This window comes from Sprattus sprattus (genome assembly GCF_963457725.1).
Source record: "Sprattus sprattus genome assembly, chromosome: 19".
In the NCBI taxonomy this organism is placed as follows: domain Eukaryota; kingdom Metazoa; phylum Chordata; class Actinopteri; order Clupeiformes; family Clupeidae; genus Sprattus; species Sprattus sprattus.
In genome coordinates this window covers 2,306,136-2,328,955 of record NC_137917.1, presented here as the reverse complement: position 1 = coordinate 2,328,955, position 22,820 = coordinate 2,306,136, and the positions used below count along the sequence as shown (strand labels likewise).

At 43.2% G+C, this 22,820-nt stretch overlaps 1 protein-coding gene across 1 annotated transcript in view; it reads left to right on the top strand.

The window, feature by feature from the left end:
- Positions 1-9,277: 9,277 nt before the first annotated feature.
- LOC308380247 (myelin basic protein-like) overlaps positions 9,278-22,820 on the top strand; it is a gene marked incomplete at its 3' end in the record, with an annotated part of 17,647 nt that continues 4,104 nt past the window's right edge. The window contains exon 1 of the mRNA XM_080857528.1: positions 9,278-9,336. Coding sequence (XP_080713654.1) covers positions 9,312-9,336 — 25 coding nt within the window. The 5' untranslated portion in view covers positions 9,278-9,311. The remainder of the gene's footprint in view (positions 9,337-22,820) is intronic.

Here is a 22,820-nt window from a genome sequence, read left to right as displayed (position 1 = left end):
CGCATCTTTTGACACAGAATATTAATGCCAGAAGTTGTTCAACTCCAGCAATGGGTTAAGTACCAAAGACCACAGGATGTTAGTACGTCTGCTACAACGGAAGGAGGACCTGGCACACTTGCACAAAATGGCGGACATCATGAAGCTGTTGAACAGCAAGGACAAATCAAGCAGACTTAGATGGAAAAGTGTAGCTGACAGGTGGACATCTAAACCAGGTTAGATGACCAGGGGCTTCTAAAGTCAATTAATGGGTTTGCATCAATGATGATTTAAAGAAATACAATTGGACAGATTGAGGGGAACAGCTCAGAATAAATGGAATTGCATGGGTGAAGTCATCTGAAATTATGGCATTAAAAGATACGGAGCAAGGTCAAGCCAAGTCAAGACAAGAGTCTGAAAGAAACAGAAAGGCTGATTTGTGAGAGGAGGCAGCTGAAGAAGCAATGGAAACGAGCAGATGATGAACAGAGAGAAGGTGTTAGTGTGTTACCACAGGCAGAAGTGAAGAGTAGACTGACTACCCTAAGGACAGGGCGGAGCTCCTCCGATGAAAAAGGAAGTAGAAAGAACAAGCTAGGGCTGCATTCTAGGGAACCATTTACATTTTAAAAGAGAAAACAGGAAGTTTGAGAGTTGAAAGAGGACCTTGGAGGCGTATCTTCAACGGGTGACTATAAGAGGTATGTGGATCTTGTGTTAATGGCAGACATTCTTCCAGTTGAAAGTTTACCAATGGATGGTGGCCTGCCAAGGTGGAGCGATGTGCAAGAGGTTGTGCGTTGTTCCTGTAAGGCAACATTTAGAAAATGCACACCCAGATGCCCAAAGTCTGCCTTTAGGGATAGTTTAACCTCTCCCTCATCTCACAACAAAGGACGGGGCATTGTAGGCATTTTATGCTGAGGTAGCAACCCCCACATAGCTCCAGCACCTGCTGTGAAGGAGAAGGTGGTCCCTGAATTGTCAATGCAGCCTCACCACCCTGGCACGGAGTTGATCTGGAGATGGATGGAACACCTTAAGCTATCTGGAAGTTTATGTGAATGACATATCCATGTTTCAGCTTGCATTGATCTTTACACTATGTGTAGTATTCTGATCATGGTAATGTCTATCTAATTATCTAACTGTGCTTAGTTGTGTTTTTGACTAAGAGTCTCACTTTAGTCTGATGCTAATTAGGGTCCTTGACACTTCTGTCCTTGCCTCTATTTGGAGGCAGATGTGGCAGATGCGTAGAATGGGTTTGAGGTATAAAGTCTCTTACATTTCTTTACATGCATTCAGGTTTTGCAAGTATATTTGGCCATTTAAGTGTATTTGGTCTAATGGTATCCAATCAGTTTGTTATTATTTACAGTTATACTTGTTATACTTCAGTTTGACTGAGGTTACAACATTTAAGCTTACAGTTTAATGTTTTCCTAAACTGTTTATTCATTCTCCTTGTGTGCCATGCCATTACATTGTACCACTAGCTTATACTGCTTGACAATATTGCAGGTCATTTAATAACTTACTGGAGCAACATTGACCACTCTAATACATTTTACTGTCCCATAAGGTTCAGACAGGTCTTCCTGCCTGGAACCTTTTACAGGCCCTAATGGGGTACCTTATCGTGTCTATAAACGAACACCTGATGCTTGAATTATCTAACAAAGCTTATGGTGATTGAGCGAAAAGCTTATGGTGATTGAGAAAAAAAACGCTTATGGTGATTGGGAAAAAAACCTTATGGTGATGGTTAAAAAAGTGTATAGTGATGGGAAAAAAACAGATGCTAAGGATGTAGCGGGTAGGTTGAAAATCTGGAATTTAATTCTGAAGGAGAAGAGCCTTAGGCCAAATTCAATGGTTGTTAATGCGGAAGGAAAGATCTTTAGTGTGGGAGCGCAGGGTTGCTTCTGTGCACCTGACAAGGTGCATTACAGCATAGATATATCATTGGGCAGGCACAGAGTGGAGGAGAAGGGTTTGGATAGGTGACAGTTGGAAGGCATGGAGTAGGGCTACGTTGCCAGAGAGGAGGCAGATGGTAACCAACTTTTTTCACAAACAAGAAGTAAAAGTAAAACAAAGTATTGGAATAAATTTGAGAAAAGGAAAATCAGCTGGAAGAAACAGTGGGCTATGGATGCTACCTGCAATCAATGAATTGATGGAGCTACTTGTGATGTCCTCCTATCTCTGCAGAACCTTAGTCAATGGGTGGGTGAAGACAGAAGCTGGAAGTTGTGTATGGGTGTTCATTTAAACATATTCTGCCTCGTTGTAAAATGAGCCTGACCCAGGGTCACCTCACGTTGAGACAGAATAAACAAGATGAGGATAACTCTTGACCAGTTAATGACGGGGACAGTATAATGTGTTTTATTGCGAGAGGGGCAGAAATGTGGACACCAGGCACGTACACAGTGCTGACAAATGAGGAAAAGTGCAGGACTGGAGACGGCTGGCTGATGTTGGACAGTAACTTCCAGTTCCACAGTATGTTGTTGTGACTGCTATGAAATCATACATGGTGTTGTATTCTGAATGGGAGCACTTTGTTTTATTTAGTGCGTTAACTATTCAGTTTAAAGATGTGATTGAGGAAGCCTTTGAAAGGAAGAAGCATGCGTATGCTGAACTGGTTGCAGAATCAAAGGAACATGGTTGGCAAACACACAAACACACACAAGACTTCCGTGCTCAAAGAGCCAGTGGTTATGGCTGAGGTGCTCACACACTACTTAGAGACATGTGAATTAACCTTTATTACATGAAAAAGCCTAAAAGCCTGCTGTCACAAAATGTTCTGGAAGTTGCATGCTGGCATACTTTGCAATATCTTCAGTTTTTTGGCATATCTACAGCCTACATCAGTGAGGCATGAGTATAGCTGAAGGGGCCATACTTAGAGCCACCAGCAGATGGGCTTAAGTCTAGCTGAAGAACCCTGTTGGACTGGTATTCAGGAATGGTTGTTGTGGGGAAGTCTCTCAGTAATATTTGAGGTGTGTCTGTTGTCTCTGGTGTTGACATGTGTCCTAACCCATCGTGAGCATGGAGGGGGGTGGGTCTGGAATGCCAGACACCACTGTTGAACCATATGGAGGGATTGTGGGCCTAATTCAATGAAACACTGAGGAAGGAAGGTTCCCACTTGACAACCCCAGTGAAATGCTTACTAAATTCTTTGTTGTTGTTTTTGTTGTTAAGTATGGATATGATGGTTGTAGTGCACTCTGGGTACTGTTCGGCGACGCTCGCTAAGCGGTTTAGCAAGCTAAATTCCAGGCAAAAAAAAGACAACGCCCCTTTATCGGGTTCGGCGAAGCAATTTCTGAATTACCATAGTAACATATCTCTTAGCACTAACCTGCTCCAGGGCAGGCTAAAATAAGAGTACCTGGATTAAGTTTGCCACACCCCCCGGCAAAAGGAGGGATCCCACAGTTCTTGTATGAGCGCTACCGATTCAGCCGACAAGGAATAATTAATTTGCAAGACCTTCTCGAGTCATTCATTGCAAACACTACAGACGAACATTGAATGTCTTGCGCTTTTTTGCGAGTGGATGCATAACTTCTTTGATCCCAGGAAATTTGAGCACATAACCCATCTCCCTTAAGGAGATATCGACGAAAGTTTACCTACCTAAAAAAAAATTATTTTATCATGTCCCTTCTACAATGACGATGTTATTAACCCTACGTCATCAACAAATGCAACTTACATCATTGCAAACGTCTAGTTTTGCAAACGTGTCTAGTTTTTCTGCAGTAGTGAATAAAGTACTCTGTCTACTACACCATAGCATATCATTTTTGTAGAAAATGATTAAGGTGGATGCATGATAAGAAGAGAGAAATACACACAATATATTTTCATTGCTTCAATTTATTGAATTTCTTATTAATACATTTACATTTAGTCATTTAGCAGACGATTTTATTCAAAGCAATTTACAAGGAGATGTAAAACTACACTTCGTTAGGAGGAGGCGGGAGGTCGAACCAGCGATCTGTTGCATGCTAACCATGAGCTCTAACCGTGACACCAAAGTCACATATTTGACCAAGGAAAAGATATCACGTGTTAGGCAGCCTATAGACAGTTTCTTATATTGTTGTCACAGCCGCGGAAGTGTTGGATTTTGACATGATTATGGTCTTGAATTCTTCATAAAGCGTTCATGGTCATATCCTGCCTTATCGGAGAAAAAAATGAGTCTTTTTCTTTGAGTTTAGACTAATGTGCCGGTAAAATCATGGTTTTGGTGATTGACCTTTCCTGCCTTTGGAAGCAGGACGTGCACGCGCAATTTAGTTAATGATTTTAGCCTGGGACAAATTAACTTGAGGTTAAAATAAATTAGCGCCCGTCGCCATACCGTCTTGGCCTGTTCTCATTTAGCGAGCTAGATTATCTCATGTCGCGAGCTAAATTAATTATCTTAGCTTCAGTTGTACGCCGAACAGGGCCCTGGTGTGTTAAAATCCTGAGGTAAGGTTGTTGAGTACTTGCATGTGACAGTGAGGTTTGGCCGCTGTGGGAAGTCCCCAATCAACAGCACAAGGATTTTAACATCTTTCCCTGTGTATAACTAAAATTACCTTATCTTGTCATCTTGTCATTGTACTCAACCTCAACGTCACAGTCTTGCAGTGTTTTTACTTAAAGCTGCACTGTTAGGATGTATTTTAGAGCACATATCAGACCATATACACAATGTGAGGCCACGCAAGACCTGAAATAACTGAATAAATAACTCATTAGGACCTTTCAGATAGTTAATCTAGTGATTTAAGTTCAGGCCATTGCCATTACAAAAGTTGCATTCATCAACACCTGCAATCTATTCACACATTATGATGGAGATTTGCAGAGCCAAATTGCTTTTTTTCCCCTGGCAAAATACTTTTTTAGTTTTTATTGATTATATTATCATGCGCAGTAATTATGTTCACTCTCACTGAAAAAATTGAAGTTTGAGTCACTTGATTTTCACTTTGACTTTTGTTGCTCTTACTAAATCTTACTAAATACAGTGTTGGAGGGAGCGGAGCCCTGACAGAGAAAACTAGCCATACCCCCAGACGAGGGAGCCTGAGACTATGGCTTGAGGCTTGACTGGCAAACAGATGTTTTATTTATTGAGATTGAGCATCTCAACTCACATTCTGTGAGTGTGCGTGTGCATGTGCATGTGCGTGTGCGTGTGCGTGTGCGTCTGTGTCAGCATCTGCGTGTGAGTTATGTCTGCATGTGTATGTATATGTACTGTATATGTACTGTATATATAAATATATAATATATATTATGGCATGCTGTTCAGGAAATTAACATTTGAAAATATATATACAAAAGTCTGAATATATATACAAAAGTCTGAATATATACATACAAAAATCTGAATATATACATACAAAAGTCTGAATATATACATACAAAAGTCTGAATATATATATAAAAAGTCTGAATATATACATACAAAAGTCTGAATATATACATACAAAAGTCTGAATATATATACAAAAGTCTGAATATATATACAAAAGTCTGAATATATATACAAAACGAGGTCTGAATATATATACAAAACGAAGTCTGAATATACAGTATATACAAAACTCTGAACTCTGAAGCGCTCAATCCGTCTGTGTCCGCCATATTGGATTGAGCGCTTCCTATTAAATCAATGGTACCAAAATGTTTGTAATTACGTATTTTCTGCTTCATGAAATACTGTTTTTCTGTTATATTGTAAAATTTAGACATTGATTTCTCACTAGAAATTCAATAATAACACGTTTATTTTTACACCGTTTGACTTCACGAAGGTTATTTTTAGAGGCAATTCTCCCCATTGAGTTTGACTGGGGTCTCGTTCAAAATCTTCATAATTCCTTGTTTTCTGCTTCATGAAATACTGCTTTTCTGTTATATGGCTCAAATTAAACATTGATTTCTTGCTAAAAATGCAATAATAACACGTTTTTTTTACACAGCGCGTTAATTGTGCGATAAAAAAATTGATGGCGTTAAAATGGGCTTGCGTTAACGCCGTTAATAACGCGTTAAACTGACAGCACTAATATATATATTCAGACTTTTGTATATACAGTATATTCAGACTTTTGTGTATATATATTCAGACTTTTGTATATACAGTATATTCAGACTTTTGTATATATATATTCAGACTTTTGTATATATATATATTCAAATGTTAATTTCCTGAACAGCATGCCATAATATACTTCGTATATATATAATATGAAACATAAAAATATAATGCCTATTTGTACTTACTGGTTTTGGCCAGGGCTTTCTCTGTTGGGGGAGCCTACTGCTGTGATAAGTGTAATGAGATCCTCCAGGCAGCGTGGTGTCTGTACCACACACTCATGCTGTTTATTCCCTTAGAATGTTTTTAAAGCTTGTAAAATCATATTTGGAACAGGTGAGTGAGTTTGTGAGTGTGTGTGTAATGCCCTGTCTGCCCCTTTGCCATTTTCTGTCTTCCATTAAATCCACTTCTGTAGCTCATTTGTCTTTCAAACACATGTGTGCAAATGACGTCATCCAATTACTCTCTTACACTATCTCTCTCTCTCTTTTTCTTTCTCTCTTTCTTTGTTCTTTTTTGTTTCTTTTGTTTGTTATGTTGTTTCAACTCATGTCTGATAATGAATTCCATTTGTGGTTGGAGCACATCCTGCTGTGTGAGGGGATGAGGGCTGTGTGGATTTGTGCCCAAGTGACCATGGCTCCTCTCAGACTCAGACGCTCTCCTCGGGGAGCTGGGCCCGGCTGCTTAAGAGAGAGGGACTAAAGCCCAGCCTGGGCAATTGGAACACAGACATCTTGCTTCTCCTAAATGGCTCTGAATGTTTTGAACACAACGCCTAGCTCGTGTTCAAAGTACAGCTAAATTATCGACTGTGTCTTGAAGGTGTGCACCAAGGAAGACGTGAGGTTAGCGTTTCTGTGCGATTTAGCGCTGAATGTTGTAGGGCCGCTTCACACCAGTTGCGTCACGTATTGAGCCACTGCGTGCGTGAGACTTGCGTCTCAGGTGTGTCATATGTCATAGTAGAAACCCAATGTAGGCTAAGTAGTGAGCATGGCAGTAGGCAAAGTAGGCAGTAGTTTTCTGTGCCCTCCTTTATGCACTTTGAACAAGGGCAAAGACTTTCTTGTCACGTGACTGCTTTCTGATTAGAATTAGTTTGACTTTCTGGTCTTCACTTTCAGACCTCTCGTCAGTGATGAATGATCCCAAACTCATTGTATATTGATGGCGATCATCAAAGGCAGCCCCAATGTAGAAAGATAGGGCCGGCAGTAGCAGTGCCCCTGCAGAAACCTTGGCGGTGTGAACGAACACACGAAAGCTAGCTCCAGCAGTTTAAAAAACATAGGTGTCCTGCACACATGACACAACTGGTGTGTAATAGCCCCTCGCAGGTGAAAGTGGCAACATCAAAACAAGCTGAGTTGTTCATCTCTTTTCTTTTGCCTGTTTCTTTTTTATTCACCATTCTAATCCGTATTGTACCTTTTTCCTGCTAAATTGGCCTTTGCTTCTTTGCGCTCTGAAGGTAAATGACATGAATAACCCTAAGCCCATTGACAGCTCAAATACAAAAGAAAAGATGATAAAGGATGTTCGGGATGATTGAAGTCAACAGGAGGGTTTGAATGCACTCTTGATTGCCTACACATCCAGCCCTTCAGGAAGCTAGCAAAGGGGAAGCAGCTTGGGTCCGTATTAGCATCTGTTAGCCTAGCGCTAAGATAGCATTTTTTTTTAAGTCATGGCATAGAAGGCTTTCTCTCTCAAGCTCAGATCCCCCTCCAGGGAGACCGTAAGAGCCTTCCTCCAGGGATATTCCAGAGTAGAGCTCCAGGCGGCCTCACTCTCATGTAATCAGAGGCTTTTGTGGAAGCTGATGGTGTGCCTTCTGATGCGTGGCCTGTGGGATGGGGACAGGATGTAGTATCATTAGTTATCAGGAGACTGACCTGGGTGATTATTCACACACTCTCTTTTTCTCTCTTTCTTTTAATCCTGATTTTTCCATCCTCTCTTTTCGCCTCGTATCAGATTGGTGCTGATGATGGAAAGAGATATTATCTTGTTCACTTATTTGGTAAGTGTGATCACTCGATCAATGGCGTAAGCAATCACACTAAAGCCCTTCTTCAGTGTAATTAGTGTGATTGTGTCAGCATGGCTGACTGCTGCTAATTCTGGATGCCAGCATTTAGAAGCCACACTATTGTTTACAAATGAAGAAACCACCGACACCGTGAATTATTTACACCCTAAATAAAAGTATTGGATGTGGCCAGGTAACAATGTTGGATGTCAGCATTAAGTTCACTCTGCGAATTAGCCCAGCAGATCAGGCAACTAACGCTTCTATATAAGAAGAGGTAAGATGGTAAGGTCTAACCAGGATTTATGATAAAATATTGATCTCCTGTTGACTCTGTAACTCCTGTCTATGGTAGTGAAGGCAGGCTATCCGGGGGATTAAGATTTTTCTGAATTGCAGAAAACAACGCTAGTAGATAAATCAGCTGATAATTTAGCAGTATATCAAGTACAAGCCATCAGCTTAACGATCAGAAGCTTGAGGACCACCAATGGCACCAAACACCTTCATCACTAAACTACATCCTATTTCTATGGTGGACCTATTCAGGAAATGCAGCGTACTGCACTAAAGGCATACTGTTACAAAATATACTTTTTAAAGTAATTAAATCATTTTTACTGTACCATATTGAATTGCATCTCATCATATTCTTTTGCTTCCTATCATATTGCATTGGATTGCATTATTGGGTTGACTCAAACTGTGTTGAATGTGTTAAAGTATCGGATCATTGGCAATGCATTGAGATTCATATTGCATCAGCCTCAGTGATGCTCATCCCTAACACTCACACACACACACACACACACACACACACACACCTTGCCATAGACAGTCATGAGTTGGTTGTAAAAGTAGAGGTGATGGGTGATACATTAAGGAAAGCTTTTAGTATTAAGCTTTTGTTCCAGAGACTGTGTATTTGCTTGCCTTTTGTCCCAGGCTAATGGAGCCTACATGGTAACACAACTAATTGCGGCATCCACATATTCAGAGGTTTGTGCACGGTAATAAAATGTCCTCACTGTTGCCATGGCACCTTTACTTCCTGTTATTTATGCCTTATTTCTATCTCTTTTTTTTTCTCTCTCTCTCTCTCTCTCTCTCAAGGAACCCGCACTACAACCAGAAGGCCAGAATATAACTGAGATGGAGTCCCATGATGAGGTTTTTGGTAAGACAAGCTTTTTTCAATCTTTAAAAACTACTGTGCGAGTGCGACATCACCGAATGACTGTGGAGAATAGTCATGCTGGGATATAGACACAATAAATACATTCTAAATTCACTCCTTAATTTCCCTCTGTATAAATAAATGATCTATCTATCTATCTATCTATCTATCTATCTATCTATCTATTTCCCTATCTTTGTTATGAAAATAGAAGAAATAAAAAAGCATCTCAAAGCACATATAACTGTCCATGTGCTTATTACATACTGCTGTATTCTATAAGGGGCCAATGAGAAAACTCTAGGAGAGGAAAGGCTGTCCAGGCCTCTGATGCATTATCTCCCCTCAACAGAGGAGGGCATTGGTCAGTTTCCTTCTCGTCTCTTCTCCACTCCTCTGGCCACAGCCACTGGACTCCGCTAGCCGTTTATCCATCCATGATGAGACGGTCCATTGAGGAGGCAATAACCCCGTCGGGTAGGGTGGGGTTGTGAGCTCTCGTCTTTCTCTCTAAAGGCCCTTTTGCTGTCGTTCTCTCCCGGTTACTGGGCACTTAGAGGACAGACGGTGGTGTTCACACACTAGGCAGATCTGTGAGAGGATGTGAGAGATGCATTCATCATCATTCCCTTACGTAGATAAGGGGATTTGTTAATAAGTCTCAATGATGCCATCCCGGTGTTTGTAGAACGCCATGTTTCTTTCCCTAGACCAGGGGAGATGAGTTGTGGGAAAATTGAGGCATTTACGCAAGTGTCGCCGAGTACAAATATAACCCTGAAAGCATGGTAAACAAAGAGCTCTTTTCTTCTTATTTTTTTTTAAAGTACCTTTTTGAGTTCAAAGAATCCGAGGCACATTTATCTGTAATTGTTAAAAGCGGCTATAATAGGATACAGATGAGAAAAAAGGATGCAGAAGGTAAATAGGAGGGCTTGCGTTCCATTGGAAACCAGGTACTTACCAGGAATCTTCATTATTGTACATCGCTCTGGACCAACGCGTCTGCCAAATGACTCCATGTAAAATGTAAATGTAAGGAGTCCCTGTGAGCAAGGCTCTGTACAAACACCTCTTTTGCTCAACCAAAAAAAAAAAAGGCAACAGCTGTCTTGCTTGTAGGACATGAGAAAGCCCCCAGAAGTGACTCAGTTCAGGGATCAATGTGATGACATTAAGAAACCCTGCTCTGCTTATCCTCTGGGATCATGTCAGCCTAATCTGATTGATGACTGAATGGTGCAGCCAGCTGAATCTGCCTCGCTCTCGCAGCTTAATCCTCGCACTAGCGAGTCTCAATGTGAATGTGCGCCAATTAGTTTGCTTTGTCTGGTTTTACCAAAAGTGTAAATTGCTTTGAACCGTCACCCTCCAATTTGGATGATTTATATATTTCGGTTCGCACTCGTCCAGGACTCGCCTGGGACTGCTGAACAGGTACAGAGTGAGACGACCTCCATGGCTCCATGTGCTGCTGTATTTTCACAGATTTTGTGGGAAGCATCAGAGGCTGTTATGGCTTCAGCAGCCTGTGCTGTAATGTGTTCAGTGTGGTTCAGTGCTGATTCTCCCTCTGGTCCCTGACATTCAGGCCCAACTCCCTCTGCTGGGTTGTAAGGTCATAGAGGGTGAAGCCCTTGATGGCTTCATTCCAGTCCAAAGCGATATCGAAGACATTATTTGGTTCAGATAGCACTGCTTATGTTGGTACACAGTCTAGATAATCTATACAGTAAAATGTGATGTCCCTGCATAAGTAGAGTCTGGTTGTGTTAATGCCAGCTGGATTGGGCTGTGGCTCCCCAAGGATCTGTTCAGTAGTAGAAGGTAGATAGATGAGTCTCAGCACAGCCAGCAACAAGCAGTCACAGTCTTTTGAAATCCAGAATGCACGCTGTAAGGCAGATCTTTACACATTTATCTGCATGGGTGTGAAAGTGCGAGTGAGAGTGTGAATGACAGTGTGTGTGTGTGTGTGTGTCTGTGTCTACATCAACCCTATTCAACCCACATCGGACCCCAGGGCCACACACACACACACACACACACACACACACACACACACACACACACACACACACACACACACACACACACACACACACATATGTCTCTCGGCAGCCCCCAGGGTTTGGGGACAGTAAGGTGCTGATAGATGCTGCACTCTGTAAGCACGACACACACATCTGTCTATTCCAAATACACCCATGACTGAACCATGGTAGGAAGAGGAAGAACAGAGGACAGAATACAGAGCAGAGTGAGAGCGCGAGAGAGAGAAAGAAAAAGAGAGAAAGAGAGACAGAGAGACCGAGAAACCGAGAGACAGAGAGCAAGAGAGAGAGAGAGATGACAAAGATGAAAGCCCCTGCTCCAACCTCTTCCCATGCAGTCATCTCATGTTGCCATGAACACTGAATCAATGGAAAAGCCATTTTCACAGGGACTCATTCTTATGGCTATTTGCAGGATGGACTGAGCCTGTTGCAAAGAGGGGGTGATATAGAAAGAGGGGGTGAGAGAGAGAACGAGAGTGAATTGAGTAAAGGGTATTTTTTTTCTGTGTGTCATTGAAAGAAGTGGAGGGCTACACTGTCATCAGGTGACTCCCAAGATGAGTCAATGGACAAGCTAGATGACATCCCAGTGTCATTAGAGCTCGGAGTGCAGCCTGTGTGTTTGCAGCCACTGATCAGTGCTGAGTATTGTTGTGCCGTGTCTATATGGGTTATATATATGTGTGTGTGTGTGTGAGAGAGAGAGTGAGGGAGAGAGTGAGGGAGATAATACATGTGCGCATGTATCCGTCTTATGGCCAGTGAGGCCCTTTGCATTCATCAAAGCCATTTTCTCTCTAGCTCCTATCAGATAACTCCTTTCATGAACGCTCCAGATCGCATTAGAGGGGTTGGCACACCAGACTCAAAAACATTCAAATTGATCTTTAATCCTGTAACCCTCACCTGCCAATTGTAGCCCTGAGTGTATAACGCCCTGCATTGATCAGCTCTGGGAACAAACAACGGAGCTCCATGGGTAAACAGATGTCGCTATTGTGAGTCAATCTCTGCCTGGAGACAAGAACATCTATGTTAGCCTTCCATCTGCAACACGTCGGCAGAACAATGGAGATTAGAAATCAATCGAAAATGAGCCAACTGTGGGAATGTATTTGGACAATGCCTTAACGTTTCGGCCCTTAGTGTTTCTTGGAGGTTGCTGTTTGTGGCTAATTAGCCTCCAAAATGTGAAATTTAATATCGATGGAATTTACGGGGCTTTTCTGAAGTCCTGCCAATGTTTGCTTTGTCTTCAAGTTGCAGCTTATATACCATAAAAGTAGCATATTTTGTATTTTGGGGGGTATTATGAAGTGTATTTATATTTTAGGGGGTATTATGAAGTGTATTTGCCTAATATTTATGCCCAATTCCAATAAGAATTCTGAATTAGTTGTAGTTGCACACATACACACACTGCCCTGGATCTAATTGCCTCTGAATATCACCCTGGTTTTTTATGTGTATGCTCTATGTGGATATATTAGATGACAGTTTGGAGCTTGTCTAACCTGGTGCACAAGGTCAGTCCCCCCTTGGCTGCTCACATCCTCAGTATCAAACTGAAATCCAGCTGGACTTGCCAGGTCCTTGTCTAGACTTCAAACAGGTGTTCCTAAGCTTATCTGTGAAACCTTCAGCTGTGATAACCGCCCGCAGAGATGGGCTCTTTTTTCAGAGCCATGTGGCCGGTGTCACGGGAGGTCATCTCGTTAAAATAAAGACTGACCTTTTAAGTTTAATCATGATTATTGCGCAATCGGGGATGAAGGCGTGTTTTAATTTGGCCCTTGTCACTGTTGCTCGGCAGTCTCCAGTATGGCCAGAGTGGGTGGCTGAGGTCATTTTATTAATGCGGCGGATGCTGAGTGGGTGGTTGGTAATGGGCAACAGTAAAAAACGTACAGTCTGTTCCGGGGTTTGTGCGGTTGTGGCCCTGTATCTTTGGTTTGGTTAATGGATTACCTGATGGAATAACATTATCAGGGCCTAGATTCTTCAGCTTTTGGCGATGTTGTGAGAGTGGAAGTAGGGGTGTGTGGCAGGGGTGAGGGGGGCGAGGGGTCAGGTTGTCTACTGTGAAACAGTTGTGAAGAGGGGAATACCCTGGCACTCATCTGTGTCCTTACCGTGGAGGAGTCCGTGGGAGTTTTATGAGCGAGTTTGTGGTTCCATTGGTTACAGATGTATGTGTGTGGGTGTGTATTTGAGCATATAGATGTGTACTTGTGGACACACACATATACACAAACAAGCCTTGATGTGGTTGAGTTAGCGTATGTAAGTGTTTAGTGCTTGATATGTTTGACTTGTCATCAGCGCTCCACTCTGCCCCGCCTGGGTTCTGGGAGAGTTCAGGGCACCCGGCCGCGCCGTCCTGTCGCTCAGGCCAGACCGCTTGTTTGCCGAGCTGCTCCAGCACTGGGCAAACACACTTCCATCCGATCAGTGTCCTTTTAAAAGCCCATTAGGAGTCCATTATCCCTGCTGCTTTGACCTATGTGCCAAGTCCTCTCTCACCAGGGTTTCCATTCAAAATCGCCACGGTCACTACCACATTTACTTTGCCTTCTGGAGACGTGCAGGGCACAAGATGTGGGAAATCCCCTCTCTACAGACCTAGTGCAGGGCACAAGCTGTGGGAATAAGAACCCTCTCTACAGACCTATATCCATCCGCAGCTTGAGCCCCCAATGTTGCATGTTGTTGTTTTCTCCACAAACCTCCCCTTCCTCCTGAGCCTGTGCTCACAGAATGCCCAGACATGCCCACAATTGACTCTTTTTCTCATTGGTTTCATGATCCACTTCCAACTGTCCAGTGCAAGCACATATGTGCCAGCCCATGTGCCAGCCACCCTGATCCTCCCTCTCTGAATTTGGAGCAGTGGTTGCCCCATTTAGGCCAGCAACATGGCATCTAACGAGGAAGACACAAGAAAATTCTGCCTGTTTGTCAGTTAAAAGTGTTTGTCTACCCAAAACAGGTTTTGTAACCTGGATGGGATGATTCACCTTAGCCTTTTGCCCACTCATAGTATTATGTCCTCTGGAGTAAGACTAGATTGCTTACGCAGGAGTATGTAGGAGTTTAAGCACTTTGTTGTGTTCGCTCCTTGATGTACTGATAGGCAGCAAGAGAGGGGAGAGTCTGTGGAGGTTATGCAACCCACGACAGGGTATTGGTATTCTCATCTCAGCGTGTTTGTGAGGCCATGGTTTGCTCTCATGGGTCAAGGTAGCATGGCCTGTTAGCAAAGCTGGCCTTCAGTGAGAAGATGGTTGGGTGGTCCGCTAGACTACTGTGCCATTATGAAAGGTTCAAGTCATAAAGAAATTAGATTTGAATAGAAATGCGTCTGTAGACATGCGGATAAAGCACTACTTTCAAGCTTATTTGAAAGTCAGAATTTTGGCAAAGATATGAAGGACATCCTGTTTTTATGCACAACTAGTCCCCTCAAGGTAATTGTCAACAAAGTCCACTGTTTTCTGCATAACTCATTTAGGACGTGAGCTGTGTTCCTGTATTTTTTATTCTGTTTGGGACCTGACCTTCTGGATTTTTCTTTCTGGATTTCCGTAATGAATTTGTGTATTGTTATTGGCATATTGATTCTACAGCGGGTGATTTTGTTAGGCATCTCTGCTCATTATTTTAAGTAAAATGGGCTTTCTCACTCTTTCTCTCTCTTTCGCTCCCTCTCTCTTTCTCTTTGTGCTTATCTGTCCTTTCTTTCACATCATCTCTCCACCTCCTTTTCCTTTACATTCATTAGGCCATTCCTTCGCTTGTTACTAATATCGTTAAGTGGTGTCTATACAAAAGGTCAGCTGGAAAATGAAACGGACTTAGAGCAGGCTCTTCACATTTAGGTTTCAGTCTTGTCTTTTAGTTAGAGCTATGGTAATGTGTCAGAGAGGAGAGCAAAATAATGATATCAAATGTATGGGCTCGAGCTCTGAGCACTGTGTCTGTATGTAATCACAACAAGATTTGGGATTGTTTAAAATCGACATGCAAGACCTGCTGATCAAGCTAGCGCTAGCCTAAGATTGTAAATCCGTTTTCTGTCCTTGCCCTCCCCTCCCTCTCTGTACTCTTCCCAACCTGTTTCCTGCATTCTGATTCCAGACTGATATCCTGGAGTCCCATTGCCTCTTAGTCTGTGATCCGTTTCAAATAGAGGCTGGCTCAGAAACTTCTGAAGGATATGTCTCTGTAAGGCTGCCAATGTAGCTAAGTTAAAAAGAAGCCTTTGGGCATGCATGCATATGCATTAAGATATACTTTTGACTTCAGACAAGCAAAAATACTTTTTTCTAGCAGTTTCCAAAGTATGTTTTGTTTCTTAATTGTAATTGAAAGCATAACTCTCAAATACTTTTACTGATAATAACTGTAGTCTAATTCTGGCAAGAGCCTAAGGGGATTATGCACAGGATGAAAAAATACAGAAGTACTAATGAAAAACCCTAATTAAAATGTCGACAAGAGCAACAGACACAATATTGACAATGATGAACAAAGCATTTCAAACAATAGTCCAAGATCCATGGATAAAAGATGAAACCAAGATGATTAAACTGCCACACAGATAAGCCTGCAAATATTTAAGCTTGTGCTAAAATGATGACTGGCTGTTAATGAAGTTGTCCCCTTGTCCTTACTTTACCATCAGCCTTCCACCAATGCAGGCTGCTGAGGGTGTGTGTAGGTGCGTGGTGAGGACTGTGCCTCATGTCCACCGAGGGGAAGCCAGGGCTGCACACTAATGGAATCTTAATGCACACTTGTTGCCACGGCGACCCTTAGTATGAGCTGTATGGAGGGCCCGGATTATTGGTCCTCTCTTTCATCTGCCTCTTTTTGTCATCCCTCCCTTCAGCCTGTGAGAGCTTTACAGCCGGATCGGTAAAGCGTGTCAGGTCACAGGTGGCGTTATTGTCTGAAAATATCCACAAATGTCGCTTTCTTTTTTTCGATGTAGGAAATACGTTAATGCCAATCCTACCACACAGGGATGTTTGTGTGCGTGTGCGTGTGCGTGTGCGTGTGGGTGTTGTTTGTTTTGTGTGGTTCATCTTAACTCTATTCCTGGAATTATCTTTAGAAAGAGAGTGAAAGCGGGTGCCTTTGAAACAGGGGAAAATAACCATCACCTTTTTGAACCAGAAAGTGCTGTATTATATTCTTATGTGGCAAGAATCAAAATGCACCCTTATCAACCCTGGAGGTTCAACATATTTCTGGTGTTGAAAATACATTATTTTTCTGCACTTTCTTTTCTATTCTTTTTTTCAATTTTAGTGGTGGCCCATTACGTTTTTTTTGTGTGAGTGTGTGTGTGCAAGTGTGTGTGTGTGTGTGAGAGAGAGAGATAGAGAGAGTGAGAGAGAAAAAGAGAGAGAGAGAGCAAGAGCGAGAGCATAATCGAAATTGAAAACACATTTTTCCAACCAAGGTTTGAGTCTGAGCTGGGATCATGGTCATACTGCAGATTAAGATACACGTTCTTCCGTACACCCTGCACACTGTAATTACTGGTGCTGGTTTGTGGCCATTTGTTCCCTGAGCATTGAAATCGATCTGGGCAGTGTCTGTGCTAAACACATACCGGCCCTGTTTCCCTTCCTCCTTGTGCTCCTGAAGGAGTCTAATAGAGCCCCTGTGCTTGTTTCGGTTACCGTAGCTACCACACACTGGTACTGGCCCAGTAAGACAACAGCACATCGCCTCGGCAACACATCGCCCTGGCTGCTCAAAAGCTTATATTGTTGGAGAGGCAGAAGTGATCAGTGCCCCCAGTGTTCTTGGCTTTGACACCATTGTTCTGACGCACCCTCCCTCCTTCTTTCACTCTCTCACTCTTTCTCTCCATCTCTTACGCTCTCTTTCTCTCTCTCTTAGCGGAACTTTATAGTGGTCTCTAGATTAGTTGGATTAGTTAGTAATATGATGTACTATATGATTTATTGTAACTAGTCCAAGTTCAAGAAAGAAAAAATGGCTTCTGTGTTTTTGCCTCACCTACGCCGTGAAGTACATGAATCCCCCATCTCACGTCCATCCACCTTAAGGTCACAGACTAGGACAGGGGTACTCAAGTAGAAATGATGAGGGGCCACAAAAAAAAAATTCAGTGACTCAAGGGGCCATTTATTGGGACCGTGTACGTCCGATAACGTATCATAACATAACGTATACATTTACAACATTTTATAACATAACATTTCCTTTTTATTAAAAACAAAAATAGTTCCTAAAATAAAAAATATAATTTTAATTTGGGCATATATTAAAATAAATAACTAAATAAAACCAAACATAACCCTGTTATTAACCATGTTATTAAACAAATAGCCTTCAGACAGCTCATTTTTGTGCTTTGTTTACCAAACTATTTCACATTTCTCGCATGTCCCCTTTAATGGGAGAATTGGCCTCTGCTTTCTTTGGCCAATGCTTCAAACCTGGGCTGATATGGTGTGATTGCTATCTGTTTATCGCAACACCCAGCCTCGTATTGAGATCGCGGCGCGCGTTTTTTTTTTTTTTTTTTTTTTTTTAAATAATTAAAAAAACTTTTCAAAACAGCTCGAGGGCCATTAATAGACACCCCGCGGGCCACAAAAGGCCCGCGGGCCGCTACTTGAGTATGACTGGACTAGGATGATTAACTAGAGCCACGGGGGAGGCCTGTCTATACCCAAACCTGGGCTTGCAACCCCTGGTGGATTTACAGAACTGACTGGACTGTCTGGTATTGGACTCTCTCTAATTGGGCTCATCTGACATTGGCGGATGGATCTCAGTGTGTGTCCTCACAGCTAGACCTGCGCTTCTCCTCTGAGATGGACCAATCACATTCAGTTCAGTTTGAGAAAAGTTTGAAATCTGAGTAATATAGATGTTCACTGGTGGATGTGGCCTGAGTGATTACATGTGTGTGTGTGTGTGTGTGTGTGATGCGGGCGGATATGGGTACGGTAAGATTGAGCATGTGTGTGTTAGTGGAGGTTATTGAACCCCAAAGCCCACGTCACTTGCCTTGACCATCTGGACAGACAATCAGGGAGTGTGTTAGCAGCTGGGGCTGAGGCTGGAGTCTGAGTGTGTGTGTGGGTGTGTGTGAGTGTGGGTGTGTGTGTGTGTGTGTGTGTGTCACTGCTTAGTGGCCACTCATGAGTTTGAATGAAACCCCATCCTGCACGCCTCTCATTCCATGTGCTAGCTTTAGGCAACGTGCTAAAGAGGTAACTCTATTTACGGCTTCTATGTAATAATGCCAACATGACCGATAAAGACATCAGCTCAAAAGTAATTCGTTTGATGTTGTAAGGCACCCTTCCTCCCTGGGAGTTGACTCAACTTTGCTGGATTGCTGGGTTGGTGTGTTAATGTTCATGTTGGCTCGTCCGCGGCTAAGGAGCGCCCAGGACGATGAGTTAATTATGCCACTGGGAAGACACAAGACTGGAGCCTAATCTCTCAGTGGCAGCCCTTTCTGTTGTGCCTTCCAGCTGGCAAGCCATTTCCGACATTAGTCATGTCCAAGACGTGTGCATGTATGCTTGTTTGTTTGTTTGTGTGTGTGTGTGTGTGTGTGTGTGTGTGTGTGTGTGTGTGTGTGTGTGTGTGTGTGTGTGTGTGTGTGTGTGTGTGTGTGTGTGTGTGTGTGTGTGTGTGTGTGTGTGTGTGTGTGTGTGTGTGTGTGTGTGTGTGTGTGTGTGTGTGTGTGTGTGTGTGTGTGTGTGTGTGTGGTGCATGTCCTACAATGCAGGGCGGGACTGGGTTGCCTATGTCTTGAGTCCAGACATATCGTAGGAAACGGTTGTCAATGCAGCTGTGACAGCATCTTACTTATTTTTCTTTCTTTTTTTTTCTCCCGTTTACTCGCAGTATTCTTTGACAAAGGTATTCAGTTGTTGTATGCAAACAAAGACATTATCGCAGATGAACTGTGGAAAGGGATATGACATGCTGTTTATACTTCAAGTCAAGCAAGGGCAAACCACAAGTCTGGCTGGGCTTTAGAACAGCTGTGCATTCTGAAACATCTTGCTGAAAATAGTTCCCTCCAGATCATCTCAGTCAGAAAGGCTATTCACCATGAAGAACGGAACACAAAAGCAGAAATGGAATTCAAATGAATTTGAGAGATGTGAAAAGGTTCGAGAAATGAGGGAAATTCAGCCCTGTAATTAGAGGGAACAAAAGCTATTGTTAGATTTGGTGGACTTATTCCTGTGTAGCTTACAGTGGCTATTGTTTCCCAGCCGTAGCTGCTGAGAGGGGTGTGCTGTTGTTCACTTGTGCTTCGCCGGGAGTGGCCGTATCTCACTAGCTGACAGTCTGACTGCAGCTTCACTGAGAAAAACACACAGACACACACACACACAGACAGACAGACAGACACACACACACACACACACACACACACACACACACACACACACACACACACACACAGACACACACACACACACACACACATTAGACACACAGTAGTGCTCTCATATGGGACAAAGCTCTACACCACAGCTTGGGCATCCATTGTCCTGTTCACTTCCTCTTCCTTGTCTGACCCACTCCATTTACCTGAAATAAGAGGAAAAGATAGATAGACAGAGAGAAGGGGGATGAGAGAGAGAGAGAGAGAAATAGAAATCTGTTGCTCATGCAGTTTAGGTGAACAGAGGAGAGGTGACGAGAGAGGTTAGAGAAAACGAGCATGGTAGAAGCAGACGCAGAGAGAGACAGTGATGGAGAGAGTTTTTCTTTTGTGGACCGCTCGCACACACTCCCAGCCAGCGTGTAAACACATGAATGCGAAGCAGCTCTCAGTGGTGCGAAGCCAGCGATTCCATCATCGCTTGGCAACTGAAGCCCTTGCGCAGTGTTGAGCTCTAGCACACGACAAACAAGAAGAGCAAAAGATTGGAACAAAATAAATAAACAAACAAACACGACCCACAGTGTGACTAGAATGCTAATGAAGGTGTTTTAAAGTTTATGGAAACCCCTGGAAAAGTTTAACGCTCCTCTGACCCAGATGAATGTTTGCCCACACAACAGCAGCTCTAGTTTTCTCTCTTCACTCGAAATCCAATTAATTATATGCTTTCCGTGGTTAAACATCAAGGCATTGGTCTAACTTCTCCGGGCATTTAAATCAGAAGCATATTCTTCATTACAAGAGCGAAGCAGCAGTAATGGCGAGTAAACTCAGGCCCTGCTCAGCCGTGCTGCAGCCCTCTGGCTCTCTTCTCCTCTTCATCCTCATCTGAGGGAAGGAAGTGACCTGAGTGGCAACATGGCCGCCGTGGAACAGAGAGCTGTTTTTCCCCTGGCACTCAGTGGGTGCCAGCGAGCGGCCGTGAATGCGGCTCCAGGGGAGGCTGCTCCGTCCTCGGGTGGGAGTTGTGGCCACAGGCCTGGCATGCCTTTGCTCGTCCCTCTCTGCCGTTTGTTTCTGTCAGGGTTTTTTTTCCCGTCCTTCAGAAAAATGCCTGGCGTGCCTCAAGTCCCACCGGGCTCTGGCCATATCCATGGGCTGCATTGTTGTAGCCTGGGGATGGGGGGGGGGGGGCAGTTTGAGTGGTGGGGAGACCAGAAGAGAGAGATAGAGAGAGATGGAGAGAGTGAGAGCCAAGAGCTGAAGACCAAGCCAGGGGCCTCAGTAAGGGCCCCAGCCCACTCTATGCATTCCTGCTCTGCAGAGCTCTATGTGGTCTGGATGCCCCTGCCACACCCTGGGTCTGTGGAGCTGTGCTGATTTATCTGAGCAGAATGGCTCACACTTCTTCCCCTATTCATTTTTTGAATCACTTTAAAAACATCCTGTTGTTTTCTTCTCCTTTTCAGAGCAGTCTATTGTGTTCAATTAGAATGCGTTTTCTGTGTGCAGTATGCCTCAGAGTTAAGATAAAGGGTTTATACACCAAGTTTCCATTTGAATGTCACACTGCTGTCATTTGTGAGGTGCCTCACCCTTATTCCAACATTCTTTTAGTACTGGAGGAGCATACAGCAGTTCCCCACCTGAGGTGACCTTGAGTCTTTGCTCCAATTAAGGATTTAGAAAGAAACTTTATTTGTTTTTTCTTAGAGTATGTTAGACTGCAGTTTAATTAGCTGTCTTGTGATGGTCAGATGGTAACGGCCTCATTGGTATATTGAGGCTACGTGTTGTTGAGTGTTATTCCACTGAGAACATCTAAGTATTACTTTTAAGTGATGAGAGTGAGTGCCAGGAGAGGAGGCTTTCTCTGATCCCTAAACACATGTTCACCGTGATGTGGAGGAAGTCTACAAAAGAGTATGTGAATGCAAGTTGAACAGGCTTATATTGAATTGCCCTCTGTGCTTTATATTGAGGCATAATAGAAGTTTTGATCCGAGACAAAAGCAGGCCACACAGACCTCTCTCCCATGATGTTTGTAGTCAAGAGCATCACTTGCTTCATCATTCATCATTCATCATTCATCAGGTAACCACCGTCTGGCCTTTTAGATAGCGGCTTTAGCAGGGGAAGATGGCACAGGCCACTAATGTTTCCTTTAGAGAAAGAACATCAGATGGCATCAAAGCGGTCTGTCTCCAGCAGGCCTCGTCTGGGTGCCAGACTTTGAAGGTGATGCAAGCGTGCGACTTAAGCAATAAGCCCCAAGAGGCCGTGCTTTGCGCTGATTTTAGAACAGGTAAGGGAGTTGTTAGGCACGACGCGAAGCGAAGTGCCGTTAAACCCCCTTACCTGTTCTAAAATCAGCGCAAAGCACGGACTCGCGGGGCTTATTGCTTTTCTAAACCTGTTACTACATATATTTGATATGGTTTCATAAATAAAGACAATTCAATTTAAGAAACAATAGTTTAATGATAAACCGTCATTCTTCCGCCACTAAAAATTATAGTTCCTAAATAAATCGTTGCCACGCAACCCTTGAAGCAACGCAACAGCCAGATGGAACACTGGGTATGAAATGCGCTATATGAATGCCTTGCCATTCGCTGCGCAGTAATATGGAATGTAATCAGGTCAAATTGTAAGGTAATGCTGGATTTTACAACGGCTTTTAGCCAATCACAATCAAGGATTTGAACAATCAGGTTTAGAAAAAGCAGTTAGACAATCAGGGGTGCACACTCACATCACCCCAATCTCCCACTCTGGCACATGGCACATTCCTGTGTGTGTGTGTGTGTAAGAGAGAGAGAGCAACTGTGTGTGTCTGTGTTTGCTGTGTGTGTCTCTGCCTGTGTGTGTGTGTGTGTGTGTGTGTGTGTGTGTGTGTGTCTGTGCGTGTGTCTCTGTGTCTGTGTCTGTGTCTGTGTCTGTGTCTGTGTCTGTGACTGAGTCTGTGTCTGTGTCTGTCTGTCTGTGCGTGTGCGTGTGCGTGTGGTGTGTCCGCGTGTGTGTG